Below are 21,272 nucleotides of genomic sequence, written 5' to 3'. Positions count from 1 at the left end.
ACAAACCCCTCCCTATGCTAATGATCAAACACTCGAAAATATGGGCCAATTTCGAAAATATTAGTTAACTATATATGTATATCTATATAAATACGGGCCAATTTATTAAAGCCCTTTCTAATTTGTATTTTTTATACATATAACTTTCATTAATTCTTTATTAATTCTTTATAAATCTTAAACCAACATTTTAATATGTTATATTTCCATAGAAGATAGATAAATAAATTGATGTTACAAAATATATGTTAATTTATCTATTTCATATATCTTACTAACTCAAAGTATTTTTTTCAACATATTTAAAATTAACTAAATTGATTTATATATTTCGTATATAATCTATCATTATTCATTTTAACCTTTCTTTACATAATAAAAAATATTTTACACACATTTGATTGTTTTTACAAATTCAAAAACAACTCATTGTATCACAAGTAACTATTACAAAATACATCATTTAGAATAAACACAAAAATTAAAAAAGAAAATAAATATCCGCCCGACCGTCTAGTAAGGATAATTAAAAGATGTAAATCATAAACAAAGCCAAACCAATTGGACCCACCTGCAACTTTCTTTTTTCAACATTTATATAGTTTTCGAAACACACACATGGATGTATTATATATTTATCGAAACACACACATGGATGGATTGGCTTGTCACAACCGAAAATCTAACCAAATATCTACCAAAACCAAAAATCCCTCTCCTCTCTCTTACATACACAATCTCAACTCCTCCAACCTTTTGCGTGAAAGAAAGAGAGAGATGGGTACGATAAACCAAGGAGTAAGTTTGTTCGATGAGCCACAAAACATCATAAACCCTAATGATACTAACAATCTAGGTTTCTTTTTCTCTTTACCTAGTCACACATTATCTTCGTCATCTTCTCCTTCTTCTCTTGTGTCTCCATTTCTAGGTCATCACTCCTTCAACTCATTCATTCAGAACAACTCCCCTTCCTTTGTAACTCATCCTCAACATCCCATCAATCCCATGGCGAATTTACCAGAAACTCTAATCTCGATCTCCTCTTTAGCCTCATTAAAACAAAGGCATGATCATGGTGATATTGCTAACCTTGATCAGGATCGTCTTACCGGTGGTAAATCATCCCAAAGACTGTCTTTAAATCCATGGTAAGCTTTCTTTACGAAAATAATAAAATAATTTTGAAGTCTCTATGGTTTTATATAATTTCTTCTACTCTAATTATATAAAACAAATAAAATATAAGGGCCAATCTATAGGTTCTCTAACCGCTTTGTATCTGAAATATCTCACAAAATAAAGATATTGATTCCCTTTACCATGGATTTATTACTTAATAAATTATCGTATACTAAAATAGTTAGGAGGAATTGGCTACAAGTTATCAAGAGCCTAACAATTCAAAGTTATCTTATATATATTTTTGCACACGCCTACTATACATTCCTCATTTTAAGTGTCCAAACTTTATCATTCGAATAAAGCCCAAATTTAAATTACAATTTCAGAAAACATTTTAAATCCTGTTAACATAACTTTTGTATTCTTTACAGAATTTTTAATTCGTCTGAGGTTCCATGCACACATGACACATTTGCTTATGTCTAATGCGTTCTGTTAATGTAATTTAGGGCATGGAGTAGTCAAGCAGGATACGAATACAACAAGAAAAACAACCATGGAAGTGAGATTGATGTTGATCGTAATATTAATGATGATGTTGGTGATGGTGATGGCATTAATGATGATGATCATCATCAACATCATGAGACTCGTCATCAAAAAATTAACACATCACCGTTGGGAATGGTGTCCACTCTGAAGATGAAGAAGCCTAAGACAAGAAGAAAGGTGAGGGAGCCTCGATTTTGCTTCAAGACACTAAGCGATGTTGATGTCTTAGATGATGGATATAGATGGAGAAAATATGGCCAGAAAGTTGTCAAGAACACTCAACATCCCAGGTTTTTGTTTCTCTTATATGAAGTGAATTACATACTAGTTTTCTTATAATGATTTGAAACTGGTTTCCAAGTTTTCACTATATTTCAGTATTTGTTTATTATTCATACATCTGTTATATATTTGCCTTTCGTTATTTGATTGGGGGGGGGGAGGGGGGGAGGGGGTGTTAAACGATGACTTATTATATAAACTTTACAGGCTTGAATCAGTAGATTTTTCAACTTTAAAAGTTAACTAATATGATGAGAATATGTATAGCCTCTTAAGTGTTTGATTATGAGCCACTTAAAGACTAAAGATGGCCTTAGGATTTTGCTAATGAATTGAAAATTTTTAGCAGAATCTTGTTGGTGTTTCTCTGTATTATTTACCGGATATGTTGTAAGAAGACTACTGGCTCAGTGGGATTAATAGTTAAAAGTAAGAAACGAAAATAACCGTTTACCAAACAAAACAAAAAAAAAAGTAAATGATTTCATGTGAAAGCATTTGAGTATATAATGTGAGAGACATATGGGGTTTCCTTTAGATTCCTCTCTCTCAAGTTGGCATTTGACATTTACCAGCAATGATTCGTTTGGGTAATTGGTATAGTTCTTCAAAATTATACTTTATCTGTTTTGTAAAGTTTTATCATGAACTCGGTATTAGAGTTCCATTTGCCATTTTTTTTATATCACTAGATATTCGGTTTTCCATACATAAGATTTTCCTCCATTAAAAAAGGTTCATTTTCCATATATTATATATGTATATGATTGATACATTAATCTTGATTCAATTCCTGACATGAAATTATTTTCTTGAAAATAAAAAGAAAACTATCTTCTCTTTGGCGGATTAATAGATAGTACTCAGACTTATAATGTTTTTTTTGTAACTTCTCAGATTTATAATGTTGTCATGCATTTTTCAGTAAATTTTGATTAAATTAGGTTAATTTTATTTTATTTTAAAATGTCAGGAGCTATTACAGATGCACACAAGACAAGTGTAGAGTGAAGAAAAGAGTGGAAAGATTAGCAGATGATCCAAGAATGGTAATCACGACTTACGAAGGAAGACATCTTCACTCTCCTTGTAATCATCTCGACGATGACTCTCTCTCCTCCTCTCACCACTCTCCTCTCTCCAACTTCTTCTGGTGATGTTGTATTTTCTTAATCAAAAATTGTTCCATCGTGCCTCACTGCCTCGATTTAATCATCGCTATATTAATCAATACCTTCATGAAAGAAAACACAATAATAACTACATATTTGTTCTCGTTTGGAAAAGGTAGGATGATGTTTTATATGTATAATGTTCGTGTGGTGGTTTAGGTTTGTCTCTTGTATGATGATTAATGTACCCTTTTCAATCTGATATATATGTGAATGTGTCCGGAGGGCGGATACAACTTGCTATTTTTCTGAAATTATTGGAAGTTTCAAACTTTGTATATTTTTGACAAAATTAAATTTTATGTATTTTAATATTACAATTATACTATGATGTTTGAATTAATAAAATGATTACATAATCATAGTTAATAATTAGAATTTTTGAAAATAAGTTATTGCATAAAAAATATATGTACTATATGTTAAAAATGATATAACATGAAAAATGAATTTGATAATGCTTTTCAAATGATAAAATTTTACTCGTTAACAAAAAAATGATTTTGTCTCTAACGCGATGCAAGAGAACGTCTAGAAGAAGAATGATTTATGCAGAATTTCAATAATTTAAACACATAATAACAACATTTAACCGAACATTATATGTTCATAAGAAATTAAGTGGATTTTAAGCATTATAAATATATATATATATATACCTTTATATTTTTAAAACATGTATTTAACTTTATAACTTAAATCATATATATACCTAAACTTTATTTTATTCATAAATTTTATATTTAAAATATATTTTATTTTCAGTTTTCTCAAACTAAAATATATGCTAATTTTATATACATTATTAAGATAATTGTTTATGTAAAATAGTTATTTTCGTAGTTAACAAAAAAAGTTATTCGTCTAGGCTCAGTTAGGTATCCACGTTAAATGTAGGCTATAGACGTTGGTAATTGCTAAAGATTCGTTTACCATCATTTAACAAGTGCATAAGGTTTTAAAACATGGTTTTGACCAGATATCAATGTATATTGACGTTATGAAATTATATGTAGGGGTGTCAAAATGAGTTACAACTCATGAGTTAGCTCAGCTCAGCTCATTTTTTCATGAGTATGATCAATATATTTTAGGTTCATTTAATTAATGAGTTTAATGATCGAGCGTAAATAAGATCACGAGTTATATGAACGATCGTTAATGAACATGAGCTGATTCATGAGCTCGTTCATTTTTTATGGAAAAAGATAATTTTTATATTTATCATATTTATCTTTAAAACTAAAATGTAAAATATACATAAGTAATATAGGAGTAAAACTTTTAAAAGTTATCTATACTTTTTCCGAAGAAAGAAAAAAGAGACTATCCTGTTTAGAAATTATCAAAATCTTCTATATAAACCCACGTTAACCATATCATCTCTCTCACAAATTTCATTGATCTCAAATTTGACATATGTCTCCTCTCATTTTGCTTATCATAACTCAGAACTCACGGTAAGTTATTTATGATTAATAGTTTTATTAAATTTTGAATAATACTATAGAAGTAATTTTATCGATGTTTAATTTAATATAGTTATAATTATTTTGTGTTAGATCACGAGTTAGCTCATTTAACTCATGATCTAGATGATCCGAGTACGAGTTTACATATTGAAGCTCATATAATAAATGAGCTGATCTGAGCTAACTCATGAAAGAGCTGAGCTTACTATGAGCTGAGTTGAGCTGAGCGAGCTAGCTCATTTTGACACCCCTAATTATATGTACATAAGGGTATCTTTACTGGGCCTTAGTCATTGCTGGGCATATAAATATGCTATTTAAATTGTAAATGACTATCTTTTACTGGGCCTTAGTCATTGCTGGGCATATATATGCTATTCAAGCTATTTAAATTATAAACGACTCGAACTTAATGCAGATGTGTCGTAATGAGCCCAGCAAGATGCGTGCTGAGCCTACGTTTATACACTAATGGGTTTCTTATACTCCAACCGTTTTTTTTTAAATGCTGTTTTGCGTTTTCTAGTCATTTTATCAAAAACACAAATGTTAATATAGAAAACTTTAGACCTTGATTACAACTGATAACAAAGAAAATGCAGTATGTTATTGAAGTTATGCTTCAGAATCAGTATTCTCTCATAAAACTTTTTTTTTGTCAAAGCTCTCATAAATCTATTTAATAAAGTAGTAGATGATTCATATATAAAACTATTATAAAATTAATGTATAATATATAATTTCTTTATTTCTAAATAAGCGAGATATATTTATATTTATAATGTATATGGATTTTTATACTTTTATTCACAGTAATAAATCATATTCAATTATATATTTAATTCATATTTTGAATGTAAAATATTATCCTTTCTAAAAATTAAAAGTATATTAATTTATTTTAAGAAGTAAAAAAAAAATTTGAAGTTTTTTAATAGAAACTTATTTGTTAAAAATAAAAGTTTCTTTTAGAGAAAAATAAAATCTATTTTTAAATATTTTTTCAAAGATAAAAATATAATTTAAAAAATGAAAACTTACTTTTTAGAAAATTAAATAATTATCTATTTTATTTTGTGAACAAAAAAATATTTATAAACACACATTTTTGATAAAAATTTAAAATTTTATTATTTTCTTAAATTAGTTTTTGTTTTTTAGAAACGAATTTTATTTTTAAGAAAATAAATTTATTTTTAAAATTAAAGTATTTATTTTTGGATCCTAATATAATATTTGGTATTATTAAACAAAATAAATTAATTATAATTAAATTATTTTAATTTTTAATATATTCTAATACAAATGTTCTTCTAAATTTTCATATGAAAGCATTGGTAAGTATTTAGAAAGCATTTATATCTTGGCCCTTATATCTTTTAAATGATATTCTAAATGTTTTCTTAGTAAATTACTTATTGGATAATAAAATCATAATGTTCATCCTAATGCTTGTCTTTAGTAGACGAGAAGTGATAATTTCATGGGCTTCTTGAAGAGCTTATATTTGCACATCAAAGACAAATTATCTCGATGACCCAGTAGACATTTCTAAGTCCACGAGCATAATGACCACGTGACAAACAACAAAGTTGGCAAATGGAAAAGCGTCCTACGTGAGCTTTTGATTTCCAAATCAAATATTTCTTTTAAATAGTAACACTTTGATCAACTTATATTACGAAACCTTATTATATCCAAAAGAAAAGGAACGATAAAATGATAACTGACGAGGACATGAAAAGATGTGACCCGTTTGCTCCGCCGAGTCCAAGGGAGACTTCCACGTGATTTCCTCGTGGACCGCACGTCGCCTTTATTCAAGGTCTATAATTTTTATACTAATTACAATATTTAACAAAATTTAATAAATTAATAACCTTTTTTAACATGTACTTTGTGCAGAATAATAATATACACATAGATAAAAAACTTAATTAGAATATTTATTTTTATAAAAAATTATATTATTAAATTTGGTACAAATTTTAAATTAATATTATAAACTATGAAACTTTAATATTCATATTGCTAATCAATATATTAAATTATTTCCTTTTGCTTCATAGGCTTACTGATGAGATACAGATTTTGAATCAAAATACTTTCTCTAATAATAATAATCAAATTAATGTATTGTGGAGTGAAAAGAAATCTTGATGCACTGAAATGATTATAAATAATCACAAACCCATAAAACATTAACAAAATAATAATAATCAATAAATATTATATATTCTCTATAATTTAGATTTAAAAACAGTAAGACAAGAACAAAAAAAAATTATAAAACATTGTCTCTGTATTCTCTTAGATTAGATTTATATTGCGTTTATTATTTATCAAAATTTTAGTGTATTTTAATGTTTTAATCTTATTTTTCATGTTTACATATATTTTTAATACTAATAGGTAATTTTAATTTTGTAGTTTATACAATATTATTATTTTAAATTTATTATTTTGATAACATATTTGATTTTACAGATAAATTTATTAATTATTTTCATAAATTTCATTTGTGATTTTAATGTCTGTCATACAAATAAAAATTAATTTAATTTAGGTTAGAATTATGATTGTTTAAAATTAAATATAATAAAATATATAACATAAGTGTATAATTTATATTTTACGACATATTATTAGTGATGCTTTATCTTTAATCTTAGTTTTAATAATGTATATCTATATATTTAGATCAATATTTCTAATAAAAATCTGAGAAATTGATTATAATATTAGTCATTAAAATCGCCCTTGTGATATCATTAATATCAACTGTTAATATATATTTATTTATTAAATATCCTAAATATCATGATTAGTATATATATTAAAATAATAGTATAATATATTGGTAGAATATGCTGATGTATATATTAAATAAAAATAATATATATATATATACACATTAGAATATGATATATATTGGTAGAATAGGTTACTAATCTTAAAAAATCATGACAATTTGTATGTTTTAAATAAATATTTTAAAAAATAATAGTATATATATCAGTAGAAATAGGTAAATATCTTTTTAATTACTTTAAATATCATGATATATATATATATATATATATATATATATATATATATAATATTAGTTAAAGTAATAATTTATCTTAAGATCATGAAAATATAAGTAAATTTACTTATCAAATAATAGTATTTAGATACGGTCTTTACAATGAAAGTACACTTCAACGTATACATTCTTAAGTACTTAAAACTGAAAAAGTAATAACACATCCCATCATCGGTTTTAAGTGATTTTGATTTTGATAATTACCTATGATTATCAAACATTTTTTGTCGATTGTAAAATTATTGGATGTGATCCACCTATTACGGAGCAATACGGCCCACACACTCCTGCATATGTAATAACATGTTTTGTTATCCATGTCACATATCTTCTTTGGTACTTATGTCGAAAAACACATAAGCTAATGACCAATTTCTGATTCCTTATCGTTATTGCGGATATGATGATGTTCTCCACTGAAAGAATCTTCTCTACAACCACAATATTGTCAAATTTTCTTCTCCTCCTACATATTCGTTATTGAAATCTTTCTGACACTTGGTTATGAAATTTGTTTGTCTCTTGACTTGGATACTTCGTATAACCCAAACTTGTTTACTTGATGTTCCAATTGCAGCATCAATAAAGTATATTGCTGAGAGTAGACGATATGCTTCGAGCAAAAGAAGTCTCGTACACACTAACCAAAAAATTTGATCATGGTGGATTTCCGTCCATTGACAATAAAATCAAAACTCGGTCCATCAAAAGGATTTGCTAGCACAATTCTAAAGACGTCCCACTCGTACTCCTTAAACGTTTCATGGAACATTCACTAAGGATTTGACTCCGAGAAGACGCCATCAGTTTTGTACACCTATGTGGAATCAATCCAAGGTCCATATGTGGTTTTCTAGCGAGTATTGGTAACAGGGATAAGGATTCAATAGGAGTTACATAAGTGGATACCAATCCCAACTGTGGTGGCCATGGTGGTTTCAATTTATCTGATTGGAAATTAATCAAACCGTCATAGGTTGACGAAACAACGATGACAGGAAGTAGGTAAGAATATATCCCAACAAATGTGATTTGATGGAAGGATAAACCATTAGCTCTTTCGCTTGTGTAAGCATCTGCCGAACATACACCGTCAACTTTGGAGTTTGACGGGGACACACCGTCACATAAATTCTCCTGGAAGGAGAGAAACACCACGTAGGAATCTAGAACATACGGCAATATCCAAAAGTGAGATCGACATATATAGTCTTATCAATGGCAAGATCAAGATTAACAATCTCCCATTCTCACGGATTTGAAAGATCTCAAAGGGAAACTTGACATATTAATAGCTTATTTATTGTGTTACATCATCTCAGTTTTTCTACAAATTATTTCTCGTAATTTATTTATCACTACTAACTCAATGACACTCTCTTTAAGCAATTCTAGCGTAACCGTGATACTGACTCTCTAACATTAAATATTGAATAGTATAAGTAACTATTTGTGTGAAACAAAATAAATTGTTCAAAAAGGAGATTGGGAATTAAAAACGAGAAAGCTGGTTGAAGCTGCAAGGATATGATATAATATTTGAAGATTCACTAAACAATCGTGACGAAATCTGAGCAGTCGCTTTTTGTTTCTTTGTCTCTTCTTCGTGAAAAGAAGGAAGATTCCAAGGGGAGATGAATCCACCATTTTTAAAAATTAAATTTTCTTTATTTCATTTAAAATTACAATTAATTATCTCTTTATTAAGCTGTAATAGTTGTTTTCAGAAGTCTTAGCCATATAATATGGCAGAGAGCTCACACTCGTGGGAATGGGTTTGTAAACATTTTCCTTAGTTATCGTACTTATTTTTGTAGCTTTATGTATGTTGTCGAAACCTCAAAATTTGCAAAGTAGTTATTTAAGGACGCGAGCATTCGCACGTGCGGGAGATTTGTACGTGAGATTGAAGTCTAGAGAATGGACAAAAGTACGATTAGATTAATTCAACTTCAGATTTCTCAATCCCATATGTAATATATACCGTTTGTTAGTACGTACGCGGTACACATCGCAATCCTCCACTAATATGGTTGCAGAAAATTTTAAATGCATGGACTGTCTCTCATGCACTGGACCCATACATATAGTATCATGTGTGTGTACATATATGTAGTTAACACCAGACACAGGAATTTAAACGTGAATATTTGATTTAGGCAATAGAAAATTTACGGTCGTAAGATGATAGAACGGTTAGATTATTTCAATTGCACGATCATATGGAATCGTTCATTATACCAACTATATGATATTTAGGAAACAATATTATTGTTCCACGGGTTTGCAAATCAATTACGTTTCCTACTTTTTATTTTCTCAAGGTTTACTTTCAACTTCTATTTTCTGTATATTTTATTATTTGCAAGGTTACTTAACCTGCCAACCTGGTATTAGTATTAGACATAATTTTGTTGTGTAGTGGATGCGTGCATTATGCTTTGCTTATTCCTGAAATTAATTATGTGTCTTGATTTCTTGATATCAGACAAAGAACAATGAAACTCACGTACGTACCCCCAATAATTCCGCGTAACTAACAGTGTTATTGACAAGTTGCCATAATAATAGAAAAAAATCTTTGGCATATGAAAAAATGTATTATGATTTAAGAATATCTATTAGGATTTAGGAAGATGATAAGCTAGTTAAGAAAATTGTATGGATGAGAAAGAAACATACGTGGGAGTGAGAGAGAAGGTCCATTCGGTGGAGACAGGAAAGGGACGGCGGCCCACGGCGGAGGGAGACGTTGTTATGAGAAGTTTCCGACAAGAACAGCTTGCATGCATGGTGGCCCACGTGCTCCGTACCCACCACCGTCGCGCGTGTTCACGCTTGATAGCTACTCGTTTCTCTCCCGCTTCACAATTAATTTTCACTAGTTTAAGCGAGTGCGTTTACTCAATATATACACGCGCGTACGTCAGTGTGTTTACACGAATCCTCTAGGTTTTTTTTTTTTTTTTTGCTAAAACGAATCCTCTAGGTTGGTAATACATATATGTAATATGTGTTATATATGACGTGTATGTGCACGTACCCGTTGTTTTCCAAATATTTTTGTAATCGGAATATATGAGTTAACTCATTCATATTAGAAGCATGTATAATTTATTTGCAGCTTGTATTAAGTTACTAAATTTTAAGACGGCTTGCAGTGTATATTGATTGATATACTTGTCCAGCTAGCTTCCGAGAAAGACACAAATTATAAAATATAGAGGTTTCGGTCTGTCCAGTTACAAAAAAAAAGTTTCGATCTGTTTGATGCTTAGAGGATTCTGCAGTTTCTACGAAACACGCATTCATGCGAATCTTGATTGATATTAAGTGATTTCGATATTCTTCAAGGTAAACAATCCATTATTATGCCCTTTCTCAAAAGAAAAAAAATCCAAAATTATGCAAAATAGATTTCAATGTGATGTGGATTTCATGTACTATACAACGCTGCATATTAATATGATGCGTAAAAAGCTGCATATTACCCGAATAAACCTTTCTTTAAGTTTCATTAAAAGCCAAAACTCATTATTTGTTTTTAGTTTGGGTAGTAGTGAGAAAAGAAAAAGAAAGTACTAAGTAAAAGCAAAGCAACACGAACTCCTACGAGCGAGGTGCGTGAAGTCAGTCCACGTAGCTGAAGAGATAGATAGAAAGGAGCGGAGCTCACGTTCCCTGTGTAAGTTTTGTTTTGTCAATGTTGGTGCAGTGTCCACAGAACAGAGACATGGAACCTAGACTTTGTTTTACTTTCAGGTGAAGGTCCATTTCTCCATGTTATATCAATCTTTTATTTATTAGCATGAGTTTCAAAATTTTGAGTAAAATTTGATTGCTTGCCCTATCACTTTCAATGTATTTATACATCTAATAAAATACGTATCCTCCCATCATGAATAACAATTCTGTGAAATCACAATTAGTAATAAGTTATAACATGCATTTTATAAATTTAGTGTAAGGTATGCGAAAAGTATTTTTTTTAAGTATATTCAGTTTGTAAAGGAAATTTAATTCCATAAAAAAAGTTGCACTGAATAAGGTAGATGGCTATAATAAATATGGTCCAAACCGATAAGTTCACCTATATTAATAGTATTCAGAAAAGAAAGAGAAAAAATGAAAAACGTTTGTCGTGAAAATATTACGCCCAACGGAAAAGAACAAATCTGAAGCTCATCTATTATTACGTTCCCGTTCCCATGCAAAGTGGATTCCTCGGATTAAGTACTAAGTCACGTGCATTTACGTGAACATGACCGGTCGAAGTTTAATAAACAAATTTGTATGGCATTTTCATTTCATGTAGCTGACCAAAAAAAACAAAAAAAAACTGACAAAAATATGGCCTTTTTCATGTTTCATTCCGTTTATTAAATTAGTTTTACTACAGAAACTCGAAGAAGAAAATATTTCGCCAGCAAAATATAGAACTTTTCAAAGAACTAAAAACTCAAAAAAGTTAAAATTTTATATTTACATACAACATAGTCTTATCATAGTCATTTCTCTTTTCTCTTCCGTATAGAAATAACATAAATACATACATTTAGAATACAGTAGAAGAATACAAAAAAAAATAGACCGAAGGAAAATTGGACCGACCGTTGGATGATTGATGTTCAAAAGAATCTGCTTTGGCTCTGCGTCTAAACTCTCAAAACTTTCCTTCAGGAACTTCTTTAATACTCATATCAACCATCTCGATCGATCCAATGGTCGACTGCGAATCTATCCCCAACCCCGTTTGTATCTCCTTAAACATCGCCATGACTTGTAACATGGTGGGTCTCCTCCAAGCCCTATCATCCAAACACGCAACCGCGATTTTCAAATATTGTAAAAGTTCAATCTCTCTTGCTGGATCTTCCTTCATAAGTTCAGGATCGAACACGTCGCTGATCCGCAGTTTAGCATGCTGTCTCACCCATCCAACCAGGTTATCATCTCCAAAATCCGGCGAATCGGTCGGCCGTCTACCCGTAAGCAGCTCGAGCAAGACCACACCGTAACTATAAACGTCTCCTTTTGTTGAACACCTGAAACTTTGGTAATACTCGGGAGGTACATACCCTGGTGTACCGGCTAATGTACTGACACTCAAATGCGTGTCCATCGCGCTCATCAGCCGCGCCATGCCGAAATCCGATACCCTAGCTTCCAAGTTCTCGTCCAGCAACACGTTGCTCGACTTCATGTCTCTGTGGATGATATGTGGGATGCAGTTATGGTGAAGAAACGCGAGCCCTCTAGCCGCTCCGATCGCGATTTTCTGTCGAGTGAACCAGTTTAGTTTCAGGCCAGCTTTCTTCTTCGGGTCGTGCAACACATCTTCTAAGCTCCCGTACTTCATGAACTCGTACACAAGAAGCCGCTCTTCCCCGACTTTGCAGTAGCCGAGGAGAGGAACAAGGTTACGGTGTTTGATCTTCCCAATCGTTTCCATCTCCGCCATGAACTCCCTATCGCCTTGACCACTAATCTGTATCAGTTTCTTGATAGCAACCGCTGTTCCATCTTTCAAAACCGCTTTGTAAACATCTCCGAACCCACCGGAACCAATCATACTCTCCTCATGGAAACCGTTCGTCGCCTTGAGAAGATCCGCAAAAGTGAGTTTCCGCAACGGCTTCTCGAACGCCGCGAGATTAATACTCAACGCTTCTTTCGCACCGGTCAGCCTCCAGTCCGTGTTATTACCGGTTCTATCACCACCACCACCGCCGCCACCGTCTTCATACACCGCCTCTTCTCTCATCCTCCGCCTCCTCCTCATCTCTCTACCGAAAAGAACCAGCCCACATATACACACAAAAGAGAACAACAAACCCATCGCCACGCTCCCCGCGAGAGACGGCTGTTTCCTCCCGCTAGAATGGCGGCGAGCAAGCGCGTCCGCGTTCTCAGCACCGCACCGCGGAAGAGGATAACCGCAGAGACCGGAGTTGTTCGCGAACTTCCCCGGCGGAAAAGTCTCGAACTGTCCCATCGCGGGAATCTGACCGGTCAACAGATTATTCGACAGATCAATCTCCGTAAGCATGGTGAGAGCCGACATAGCCTGAGGGATCCTCCCGTCGAGCTTATTGCTCGAAAGATCTAGAATATTCAACCCTCTAAGATCACCAACCTCGTCGGGAATAGACCCGGAGATGAAGTTATGACCTAAGTTGAGAATAAACAGATACGGCATCGAACCAATCTCCTTCGGTATGTACCCCGATAGCATATTATAAGACATGTCAAGAAACATCATGGAGCCGTTATTATCAAACGTAGGCTGAGTGTGACCTCCATACACCCTCGTGAAATTACACGGGTTCCTAGTCGAAACCCGGTTAAGCTGCTCCGGTCTGATCCCTTGAAACTCTAGCAAGTTACCAGCTCCGTGACACTGTTTATTCATCCCGTCGTTTTTAATATAAGCGTACCTCTTTCCCGCGATGAAATTCGCTGCGATTTTACCCGACTGTTTGAACATCTCGGGAGGAATCGTGCCGTTGAAGTAATTAGTGTTGAGATCGAGCCAGATGAGGCTCCGGCAGTCCCCGAGCTCGGCGGGGATGTTGCCGGAGAACGAGTTGTTGCTGAGCTTGAGGATGGCGAGATTCTCCAACCGGCTGATCCATCTCGGGATCTGACCGGTTAACCGGTTGTTGGAGAGAGATATCCAGTTGAGATTCGTGCAGTTGCTTAAACCGGGAGGGATCTCTCCGGTTAAACCGTTGAAGTCGAGGATGAGAGTCTCTAGGGAGGTGCTGACGACGTAGGGGATCTCGCCTTCGAGCATGTTCATCCACAGCTTCAAGTCCCGGAGCTTCGAGAGAGTGCCGAGGCTCGAAGGGATGGTCCCGGAGAGGTAGTTGAAGCTCAGGTGGAGAGAGACCAGCTCGGAGCAGTTGCTCAGCGTCGGCGGGATCTTCCCGGTGAAGCCGTTGTTCTGAAGGTAAAGCTCCCGGAGCGAGTTGTTCTCACTACGACAGAGACTCGGGAGGATCTGACCGGAGAAGTCGTTGGAGCTGAGATCAAGCGTGAGGAGAGAAGCGGAGAGGTTGGCAAGAGACTCCGGCAGCTCGCCGGAGAATCTGTTGAAAGACAGATCGAGCGTCCTGAGCCCTGTCATCTTCAGTAGCGTGTCCATCGGGAGCTCGCCGGAGAAGTTGTTGGCGGAGAGAGCAAGCGACTCCAGGAGAGAGCACGAGGCGAGGAAAGGAGGGATTGTCCCAAGGAAGTCGTTTCCGGAGAGATCGAGTCCGGCGAGTGTACCGCACGCGCCGGAGAGAAGCTCAGGGATCTCGCCGGCGAATTTGTTGTCGGCTAGAGAGAGGTACTCGAGGCTTTTGAGCGGTAACGAAGAAGAGATGGGGCCGGCGAATAAGTTGCTCGAGATGTTCAAAGACCTGAGTATAATTAAAAGGTTTAAAAAAATGTTTTTGAGTTTTAATAAATTTAATTTTTATTTTAAGAAAAAAAAAACCTTAGGTTGGTGCAGGAGGAGATAGCATTGGAGAAGTCGCCGGATAGTTTGTTCCCTGAGATGTCGAGATGTTGAAGAGCGGAGCAGTCACCGAGATACGGAAGCCCAGTGGAGAAATTGTTGGAGGAGACATCGAGAAACTCGAGATTGGGGCAACGAGAGACGTCCACGTCACCACTGATCTTGTTTCCGCTTATAGCCAAGTGCTTTAACTCTCCACAGCCACCGGAGAGAATCCAGCCGACGACGTTAGCACCGGAGAGCAAGTTCGCGGAGAGATCAAGAACTTCCAAGCTGCTGCTGCTAAGCTTCAGCCCGCCAGAAACTTTCCCGGGGAAATCTAGTGAGTTGGAAGAGACGTTCAGAGACTTCAGTCCGACGCAAGAGCCGAGGCTCGACAAGGTTGTTACAGGACCGGAGATGGAGTTTGTGGATAGATCCAAGCTGGTGAGAGAAGCAGAGCACTTGAAACCAGAGGTGATGGAGCCGTTGATGTGGGAGTTCGAGAGAGACAGGGACTCTAATCCGGTGAGGGAGAGGAGAGAGGAAGCCACGGCACTGAATCCGACGCTGAGTGGTTTGGAACTGAGATCAATTGAAGAAACCTTGTTGTCTTTGCAAGTGACGCCGTCGAAGGTACAGGGGTTCTTGTCGGGAGACCAGCCTGGGAGTAGGTTCTTGTCGGGGATAACGTTTTTGAAGCTTATAAGCTGATGGGTTTCTCTGTTGAAAGCTTGAAGGGAAGGAGAGGTAAAGGATAAGAATAGGAGGAAAAGAAAGAAGCTTGGGAAAGTTTTCATTTCTCACGATTTTGAGAGAGAAGTGTGGATGTAGAATATAATGAAAAGAGGGATCTAGGGTTTTGGTTCCACCATTAGAGAGCAAGTGTTGAAAGCTCTAGGAGAGAGAAGACAAAAGACAGGAGAAGGAAGAGGAACGAAGGTATTTTAATTATTTATCAACCAAGGAGGAAAGAGTGGTGGTCACAGCTGTTCGATCACATGGCATGTCACCTCTTCTTCTGACTATTGTTATTATTCAAATGGTTAATTTTAATTTTGATAACAGATGCAAACAAATAATGCTACTTTTAATTATTGAATGTGTTCAAAGGAATAATCAATGCGAGAGGATCACGAGTAACTTAATAAGATAATCCCAAACTTTTCTGAGGCTTAAACCATGTCAAATTAATTTGGCCCATATAGTTAAAATTGTAAATGAAAATATGTGTAAAATTGGTCGGGATCTTTGAACAGAAAGTGCAGAAACCTCAAACTCCTTTGCCTTGAACCATTTAAGCTACATATTATTATAGAAAATGTGGCCTATATTTTTGTTTATAATTTATGTGGCCTAAACCTCCTCCTAAACCTAATGCTTCACCAGCCTTGTAGCATGGACGGGCCTGTCACAAATCCTCAGACTCAAAGCTTTTTTTAGTTAAGTTAAAGAAATGAGGTACTTGTAAGTACCTGAAAGGTGTTTAATTAACGTGAGATTTGGGGATGGGATCAAGTATTTCACAAGCTAATATATATAACCCTTTTAAATCTCATCTTAAAGACTTTATTCAATTAGTATATTCTACCTCAGTCACCTAGCTGTTTCCTAAAAGGTTTTACAAGTCTAGCGTAATTTTTGCTTTGGTGCTTGTTTAAACATTTTTTTGTTCCATCATAAGTTACCAGCAACTAACTAACTCCACATTTATGAACTAATGGTTGAAGATTTCAGTAAAAACTAAAAATGGAACTTAGAATCCAAGTTATTTTTTATTGATACTCACTAATCATCATATCTCATATATAACAAGATTTGAGGCATCGAATGTCATGGCAAGAAAAAAAGTTGAAAATTACTTCAATGCTAATGTAATTACATTAATGGTTTTACATGACTTTCACACCAACCATAAACATTTCATATTAACACTCGTATCTTGTTCAATCGCACTTGTCTCTGGAAAAAGTGGAGGAGAGGTTGTCTCTCTACCTTTTTACAAAAGAGAGAGAGAAAAAAACGAGCGTACGTGTGAGCGACGATTAGGACACGAATGTTATCATTGGCAGATTCCATCTCTTTTTAGTATGGATTATTATTTTTGCTATACCTACGGAGGATATTATTATCATTACTACTTTTTGTTAATTAATTATATTTCTCGCTAATACTATTATTAGCTTTGTTAACTAATTTTCACTAAATTAATCTCTCTTTCTTTTAACTTTAGGCCTAATTCGTGTTCTCCGGTACTTACGTAGACGGATTAGACAAAACTTTACATTTTCTATTATAGTTTTCCTTTGACGCATTATAACAAATCTGACAATATTCTTTCCAGGTTAAATAATATCTCGGTATATCATCTTCTATACTTTTGCTAAATTTTTAGAATGATACCATTTTCCTAATCTGCTAACAAGTAAAGTAACGATTCTCCTATGTATGATATATACAAGCGTCTATGGATACTATAGTGATCTAGAGATGTTAATACGGACTATCCGGACTCGTTTAGACTCTGTACTTTAAAACTCGTCAAAACTCGTTAACAGTATGTTCGTTTAATTCTAAACTCGTTTAACCATAAACCTGATTAACATAGAGATGCCCGTTTAGCCCTGTGAACCCATTTATTTTTTTTAAAAAATACAGTTTAATTTTTCTCAAATACAGATTTGTTGTTATTACATATATGAAACTAAAAGCAAAATTAGAAGAACATATCAAATATTACTGAAGCTTTCAACTTGCAAGTATCAAACTCATCTATACTCTATCAAAGTCTTTTAACTTTCGATCGCATGACTTGGATAAAACTAAAAAACTCACCAAATTATAGTAGATTTTAAACACAATTACAACATAAACTTTTTTCAAAAAATAAAAAAAGACAAACTAAATATAATATAACTATTTTGTTTCAAAATACTTAAATTATAAAATCTTTTAAAATATTTTTAAATTCGTTTTAGATATAAATTTATAATTTTATTTTTTAAAGAATTCATAAATAGGTTTAAACAGATATCCATTTATTTACGGGTATCCACAATGAAACAAGATTAAATAGGCAAATCCGTATAAACCTGTTTATTTCTACATGATAATAAATGGGTAACTGATCAACCCGTTTATAAACCCGTTGAAGGCTACATGCTTCGAACCCATTTTAACATCCGTGGACTGATCTAGTACTACGTTGGTACAAGTAACCTTTCTATACAAACTAAAATGAAAAGTACTACGTTGGTAAAGTAACCTTTCTATACAAACTAAAACGAAACGTGTGTGTTACTGAATTAATGTATTTAATTATTTCGTATATTTTTGATAATAGAACGTTGTATATTCTATAATGTCATAAAAGTTAAGCGAAAGCCAAGAGATAATAGATTCTTAACTTTCAGAAGGGACGACAAAGCTGTCCTCCCCACACCAATTAAGCGTTCGTGTGGCGAAACACCCACTCTCTCTCTTCGTGCGTAAGACACAGGCGATGTCTCTAAGCACCGAGCTACTACAACGACGTGTGTTACAGGCGCTCACGGAGCCGAGTGTGATTGGTGGATAGTGGGTCTAACTAAAGTGTGACTAACATAGACGTTCGTATAATGTTTGCAGTGCAGTGTAGTACACTGTACGAGATGGTCCCCGACGGTCTGAAACCAATCTCAACCATTGATGTCATCTCAACAGTAAATAAATGCTGATTTTCTCTTTCATTCTTCAGTTCCTCGGGGTAAATCTAATGTAGCAAACCGTTGTATGTATCTAGCAGTAAATCTAGTGACGCAGTTGCTGACTTAATTATACTATATGATCTGATTTAGAACACCAGCATCATTTCTTATGCGCTTCAGGAGCTATTTGGAACATCAGCAAAAGTCTTTCTTCGTTTTTTTATTTTTTATTTTTTTCTGTACCGACAAATGCCTTTTTGTTACTACACGGCTATTTTTTTTTGGTAGAACTACACAGCTACTTACTGGCAAACGCATCTTATTGTTTTCAAATGTTTTTCATCTCTAGATTTTAAATTTTAACTATTTATTGACACTAATCATAAATATCCTTGGTTAAATTTGGAATTCCCACCCCCCACCCGAAAAAAAATTGGAATTCCCCTTCAAAACCTTTTATGAAAACTTTATGTTACAAACAATTACCAAAACTTTATAAAAAAATATCAAGCAAAAGAAAACAATAACCGAAACTTAACTTTAAACTGCATGTTGGCTACTAGCATATTGCAACAATCAGAATAAAATAAATTGTCCACGAAAAATGCGTGAGCCTATTTTTGGTAGGCGATATAATAACAAAAAACCAACAAAAATCTTTACATAATATGCACACCTTGATGATATGCGTAATGATGGTACTCAACAATAATAACGTTCTTTCTTCCCTTAAAAGTGCAATCTCTCAATACGCCGTATGCAGTTGTATTTGGACCAAATTATATTATTATTGATCAATCATTGTATTAAGAATCGCCGTCATGCACATTTACAAATAGTCTTATTTTTCTGCTTAAACAAATGACCTGTTATTAATTGTCTATCGTGGTATAGTAAAGAATTAAATTAACATTTTTGACCGCCAATCTTAATCTAGATAACTGGCTCAAGTACAAAACCATATAAAAAGCATGGGTAGAAAACATTTACAAACTAGCACCAGAATAATATAAAAATTTTATCATTCTTATTCTTATAACTTATAACCAGAAATGGATGTTTCAAGTTTCATATTCAAATAAAACTATGTGACATGATAATATATAAATGCACAATGGAGCGTCCTTTCAAATAAAATAAAATAGCGTTCAAGCTGTTTCCAGCAAAAACATCGAATGCATTCAAATTCAGATATTATCGAATCGGATTTAGATATCCAATCTCTCTTAAATCAAAATCAAATATCTGTTCGGATATTTTGCTGTTTGGGTTCAAGGTTCGGATACGTGTTCGATATCACCTCAATAATTTGAGAAGCGTTGGTGGCCTAGTGGTCCCAGCGAATCTTCTCACACATGCCTACTCGAGGTCGCCAGTTCGATTCTCGGGGACAGCAGGGTGGTACTATGCCTCTCCAAATAAATCCTTCTTCATACGAGTAGGGGCAAGCGGTGTATACCAACCGTAGGTCCAAGCCGGAGGGGTTTCCCCATACGAGTAGGGCAAGCGGAATATACATTAATCCGTAGGTCCAAGCCGGAGGGGAGGGATTTCCTGGATTTGGGGCCGTGCAAGCGGTGGGGCTAGTCACTATAAAAAGTTAACCCTAAACAGTTTTAACCGGGCTTTGTAGCCTGGTGGTAATGGAACCTCGGCTGAGGTGCCCGCCACCCAGCTTCGAAACCCGGCCACAGCGATTTAACATCCTTACTGCTGGGGCGCTGGACCCCTTCGGGGGATATTTGGGAAAGTGGCTGCCCAGACACCAGAGATATCAAAAAAAAAACATCGAATGCGCATAATTGTTAGGCCAGATTAGACTTTTGTATGAAAATTATATTAAGATCCCAAACCATACAAAATCAAATGTGCTTCAGGTTATCGAATAATACGTTCAAATACTATTAAAATAGTTCAAGTTCACCTCCATATATTTTAGCTCTAACCTAACATATATGATACATATTATTTAGGAGTGGACCAAATATTAGCAAATTTTAATTCGATTTGTTATCCTTGTAGATTCGAACAAAAAAATTTAGATACTTGTAATTCTATTAAGCAAATCAAATACTCATATATATATTCGTAAAAAACAAAGTAAATCACAAATATTAATATTTTAGAAATAAATATCTGATTTAATTCTTTATATACATATATATATATATATATATATATATATATATATATATATATAAAAAATTAAACATATAAGTTATATTTGACCAAAAAAACATATAAGTTATATAAAGATTATATTGTATATAATTTGATAGTATTTTTATCTACTAAACATATTAAATGATTTATTATAGTTTAAAATAACGAAAAAAAATTTCAAACAAAATATTATTATTTTAATTTTTTCGTTTTTTACGGATCAATCGGATATACGGTCAAAAAATCTAA

The 21,272-nt window shown here is 33.7% G+C and overlaps 3 protein-coding genes across 3 annotated transcripts; 2 read left to right on the top strand and 1 right to left on the bottom strand.

The window, feature by feature from the left end:
- The first annotated feature begins 640 nt into the window (after nucleotides 1–640).
- Nucleotides 641–3,409, top strand: LOC108819208 (probable WRKY transcription factor 13). Its single transcript, XM_018592204.2, is given in 4 exon segments — nucleotides 641–758; nucleotides 761–1,151; nucleotides 1,635–1,967; nucleotides 2,933–3,409. Coding segments are annotated over 4 exon segments (1,011 nt in total). The 5' UTR covers nucleotides 641–655; the 3' UTR covers nucleotides 3,117–3,409.
- Nucleotides 3,410–11,424: 8,015 nt separating this feature from the next.
- Nucleotides 11,425–11,529, top strand: LOC108819823 (peptide POLARIS). Its single transcript, XM_018592852.2, is given in 1 exon segment — nucleotides 11,425–11,529. A coding segment is annotated over 1 exon segment (105 nt).
- A 618-nt stretch (nucleotides 11,530–12,147) lies between these two features.
- Nucleotides 12,148–16,140, bottom strand: LOC108822274 (protein BRASSINOSTEROID INSENSITIVE 1). Its single transcript, XM_018595311.2, has 2 exons — nucleotides 15,175–16,140; nucleotides 12,148–15,097 (listed from the first exon to the last, which is right to left on the bottom strand). The coding sequence occupies exons 1-2, from the start codon at nucleotides 15,972–15,974 to the stop codon at nucleotides 12,355–12,357; spliced, it is 3,543 nt and encodes a 1,180-aa protein (XP_018450813.1). The 5' UTR covers nucleotides 15,975–16,140; the 3' UTR covers nucleotides 12,148–12,354.
- Nucleotides 16,141–21,272: the final 5,132 nt, after the last annotated feature.

Source organism: Raphanus sativus, chromosome 8 (assembly GCF_000801105.2).
Source record: "Raphanus sativus cultivar WK10039 chromosome 8, ASM80110v3, whole genome shotgun sequence".
Taxonomy (NCBI): domain Eukaryota; kingdom Viridiplantae; phylum Streptophyta; class Magnoliopsida; order Brassicales; family Brassicaceae; genus Raphanus; species Raphanus sativus.
Note: the sequence above shows the minus strand (reverse complement) of the source record. Positions and strands in the feature narration are given on the sequence as shown.